This window comes from Mandrillus leucophaeus, unplaced genomic scaffold (genome assembly GCF_000951045.1).
Source record: "Mandrillus leucophaeus isolate KB7577 unplaced genomic scaffold, Mleu.le_1.0 Scaffold463, whole genome shotgun sequence".
Taxonomy (NCBI): Eukaryota; Metazoa; Chordata; class Mammalia; order Primates; family Cercopithecidae; genus Mandrillus; species Mandrillus leucophaeus.
The window spans coordinates 779,237-783,144 of record NW_012104954.1 but is presented as its reverse complement, the minus strand read 5'-3'; the positions used below and the strand labels follow the sequence as shown (position 1 = coordinate 783,144).

Here is a 3,908-nt window from a genome sequence, read left to right as displayed (position 1 = left end):
GGGCTGCGCTCACCTTTGTAGTCCGACAGCTTCACCTCTTTGAAGGCGCCGTCAACCACGGCTGTGGCCTTGAAGTCAGGGGCTGGCTTTCCGATGCGCGCGTTACCGGAGGCCATGACTGAAAGCTGAGACCCCTGTCCGGTCAGTGCGCCCGGGAAGACCCTTTGTCCTCCCACCCCAAGGTCGCGCTGCGTGCTGGGCCCTGTGACTGAGTCAGCACGGCGGAGGCGACAGCACCAACCCTCACCCTCCCGGGTACCGGGTCTGCGAAGCCCAGAGGCTGCCGGAGACCCGCTCTCCTGACCAGAGCACGAGTGACCCAGCCACTGCCACTAGCACCCCACGAGCGAGTGGGCCGGAGCGCGGTGTCGCAAGCCCCAAGTCCAGAAGGAGACAGTGAGGCCCCCTCGAGCAGGGGGCGGGGAACAGGGCGATCGGGCCTGCACTGCAAGGCTGTGGCCTCGGTTTCCCCCGCAAGGACAAAGGAGGCCACTACAGCGGATGGAAAACAAAGGCGGCCAGCACTGAGGTCAGGATCCGGCCAAAGCAGCTTGAAGGGGGTCCTCCCGCCAGGTGCACTCTGTGTGTCTATACCTGCGTGGGCAAGGGCTAGACGCACGGACGATCACACGCGTGGACCCGCGTTCTCAGCGCCAAGTGAGCCCTGGGCCGCGGAGCCTTTTATGCCCGGCCGGAACCAAGACGTGCGCTGCGCAGGGGAGGGAGCAAACGAGCGGAGCGGTCGGGTCCACTGCACCCTCAGGTGCGGGGGAGCGTGCGGCCGGGTCCATGCGCCTGCGGGAGCCGGGGGGAGACGTGTTGCCTTCGGCCGGGACCACTGCACCAGCTCGCGGGGGTAATGCGGCCGCCGCAGACTCCGCGCACAACTCTGCCTGCGAGCGTGCTGGGTGCCGTTGGAGTCGGGCATGGCCCGGACCCCGGCGGCGCTGCTGCTGGCGCCTCTGCTACTCCTGCCGCTGGCGACCCCTGCCCAGGTCTACCAGGACTATCAGTACTTCGGCCAGCAGGGCGAAGGTGACACCTGGGAGCAGCTGAGGCTGCAGCATCTAAAGGGTAACCTCAGGCGGCGGGGGTGACGATGTCCATAGGCTCCCCGTTGCCCTACTTCTCCTGCTGGCTGCAAAGGGACCTTCCTCCGCGGGCTGCAAATCTCCACCCAGCTCTGCACTGGAGGCGTCCCCTTGGGCTGGTTACTGTTCTCTGAGGCTCGGTTTACTCTTGGATACGTTGAAATAGATACTGCTTTAAAGCAGCTCCCAGGGGAAGAGGGTGTGGGTAGGACATTGAAGCTGTCACTCGGGGATAGGTGCCAGGAAGGGCAGAAGCAGAGAAAGAAGGGGGCGGGCAAGCTTGGGAAGTCAGAGAGGGTCCGGTTGCAGAAGACCCGTGACCAGTGCAGCGAGAACGACAAGCGAAAACCCCAAATGGAAAGATTTGGGGAAAGAATGTCCAAGAAAGAGGGAATAGCAAGTGCCAAGGTGAAAAGGCCTAAAGGAGAAATGGGAAGAGGTCGGTGAGGTGTGGCAGAGTGGGTGTGGGAGGGTAGCAGGTGTCAGATCTTGGTGAGCCGCGAGTTGGGGTAAGATCGGACTTGGAGGCCTGGCGCGATGGCTCAAGCCTGTAATCCCAGCACTTTGGGAGGCCGAGACGGGCGGATCACGAGGTCAGGAGATCGAGACCATCCTGGCTAACATGGTGAAACCCCGTCTCTACTGAAAAACACAAAAAAACTAGCCGGGCGAGGTGGCGGGCGCCTGTAGTCCCAGCTACTTGGGAGGCTGAGGCGGGAGAATGGCGTAAACCCAGGAGGCGGAGCTTGCAGTGAGCTGAGATCTGGCCACTGCACTCCAGCCTGGGCGACAGAGGGAGACTCCGTCTCAAAAAAAAAAAAAAAAAAAAAGATCGGAGTTGGGATAAGATCTGTCTCATAGGGGAAAGGGTCAGATTCAGTAAAGAGCCCTTTGAAGTGATCATAGTGGCCGCGAGGTAGCTCACACCTGTAATCCGAGCACTTTGGGAGGCTGAGGTGGGAGGATCCCTTGGTCTGAGACCAGTCTAGCCTGGCCCACATAGCAAGACTCCATCTTTACAAAAAAGACTTTAAAATTAGCCTGACCTGATGGCCTAGCACTTTGGGAGGCTGAGGCGGAAGGACTGCTTGAGCCCAGGAGTTCAAGACCAGCCTAGGCAACATGGAGAGACCCCCTTCTCTACAAAAATAAATAAATAAATAAAAACAAAAAATAAATTAGCCTGCCATGGTGGCATGAGTCTGTCCCAGCTACTCAAGAGGCTGATACAGGAGGACCATTTGTGCCAAGGAATTTGAGGCTGCAGTGAGCCATGATTACGCCCTTACATTCCAACCTGGGTAACAGAGCAAGATCCTGTCTCAAAAAATAAAAATAAAAATAAAAAATAAAAAATAAACCTGATCATAAAAATTTGGTTTGTATATGCTAGCGCAGCACCAGGAGATTTACTTACCTTCATTCTGTCAATTATGCCATTTATCACTTGATAGCCCTGCTGGTCAGTTGGCATTGTGCCTGCTTCAGGGCCATGGTCACAACCCTGAAGACAGAAGTCAGCATCAGATGGCGGGCACCAAGGATGTTATAGGACACTCACAACTGTGCAGGCTGGCACAGCCTGAAAGTGTCAGGTTGTAGTTCCTCTGAGCCACTTACCCTGTGTATGAGCTTGGGAGGTTGGCTTGCTGTCTCTTGGTTTCCCCACCTGAGACTCATGGAAAGATTAAATGAGGCCAGACATGGTGGCCGGCTCACACCTGTAATCCCAGCACTTTGGGAGGCTGAGATGGGAGTATCACTTGAGCCCAGGAGTTTCAGACCAGCCTGGGCAACATGGTGAAGCACCGTCTCTGCAAAAAATTAGCCAGGCATGGTGGCATGTGCCTGTAGTCCTAGCTACTTGGGAGGCTAAGGTAGGAGGATTGCTTGAGCCCAGGAAGTTGAGGCTGCAGTGAGCTGTGACTGTGCCACTGCACTCCAGCCTGGGCGACAGAGCGAGACCCTGTCTCAAAAAAAAAAAAAAAAAAAAAAAATTAAATGAGATAGTCTACGGGGGAGTGCCTGGCATAGAGGCAGAGTCTAGCGAATATGCGCTTCTCTTATTTGTTAGTATCTTTATCTTTCTTCCTCTCTGGGGGAGGGGATTGGGAGTAGGCCGCCTCCACGTAGGTCTTCACCTCTGCCCTCCTTCTCTAGAAGTCGAGGACTCAATCCTTGGCCCGTGGGGAAAGTGGCGGTGTCTCTGCGACCTGGGCAAGCAGGAGCGCAGCCGCGAGGTAGTCGGCACAGCGCCAGGCCCAGTTTTCATGGACCCGGAGAACCTGATCCAGTTAGGACCCTGCCGGCAACGGGATTGTCCATCCTGCAAGCCCTTCGACTGCGACTGGAGGCTCTGAGCCCGAGTGAGAGAGGGGCCCAGAGGACGCCGGGCCGGGGCAAGCCGCGGGGCCCAGGGTGGGCGCGGAGGGAGGACGTGCGGTGCGTGGCGGGTATGAAGTGAGTTTGGGGAAGGGAGAACTGGGGCTCCAAGTCTTGAGTGACTTGAAGCTGATATGGTTAGGCGGAAGCTGAGTCAGGAGCCGAGAGCCCCGCTGATATCTAGGGAGAAAGGCAGAAAAATGGAGGGGGCGCTGGGCGCTAGGACTCACGCCTATAATTCCAGCATTTTGGAAGGCCAAGACAGGCGCATCTCTTGAGTCCAGGAGTTCAAGACCAGTCTGGGCAATATAGTTGAGATCATCTCTCCATAAAAATTTTAAAAATTAGACGAGCGTGGCGGCACTTGCCTGTGGTCCCAGCTACTCGGTAGGATGGGGAGGGAGGATCGCTTGAGCCTGGGAGGCAAAGGTTACA

The 3,908-nt window shown here is 57.1% G+C and overlaps 1 protein-coding gene across 1 annotated transcript in view; it reads right to left on the bottom strand.

Moving 5' to 3' along the window:
• PRDX2 (peroxiredoxin 2) overlaps positions 1-895 on the bottom strand; it is a 10,126-nt gene extending 9,231 nt beyond the window's left edge. Inside the window, exons 1-2 of the mRNA XM_011994924.1 lie at positions 595-895; positions 14-125 (exon numbers count right to left, since the gene is read on the bottom strand). Coding sequence (XP_011850314.1) covers positions 14-116 — 103 coding nt within the window. The 5' untranslated portion in view covers positions 117-125; positions 595-895. The remainder of the gene's footprint in view (positions 1-13; positions 126-594) is intronic.
• Between the last annotated feature and the right edge of the window lie 3,013 nt (positions 896-3,908).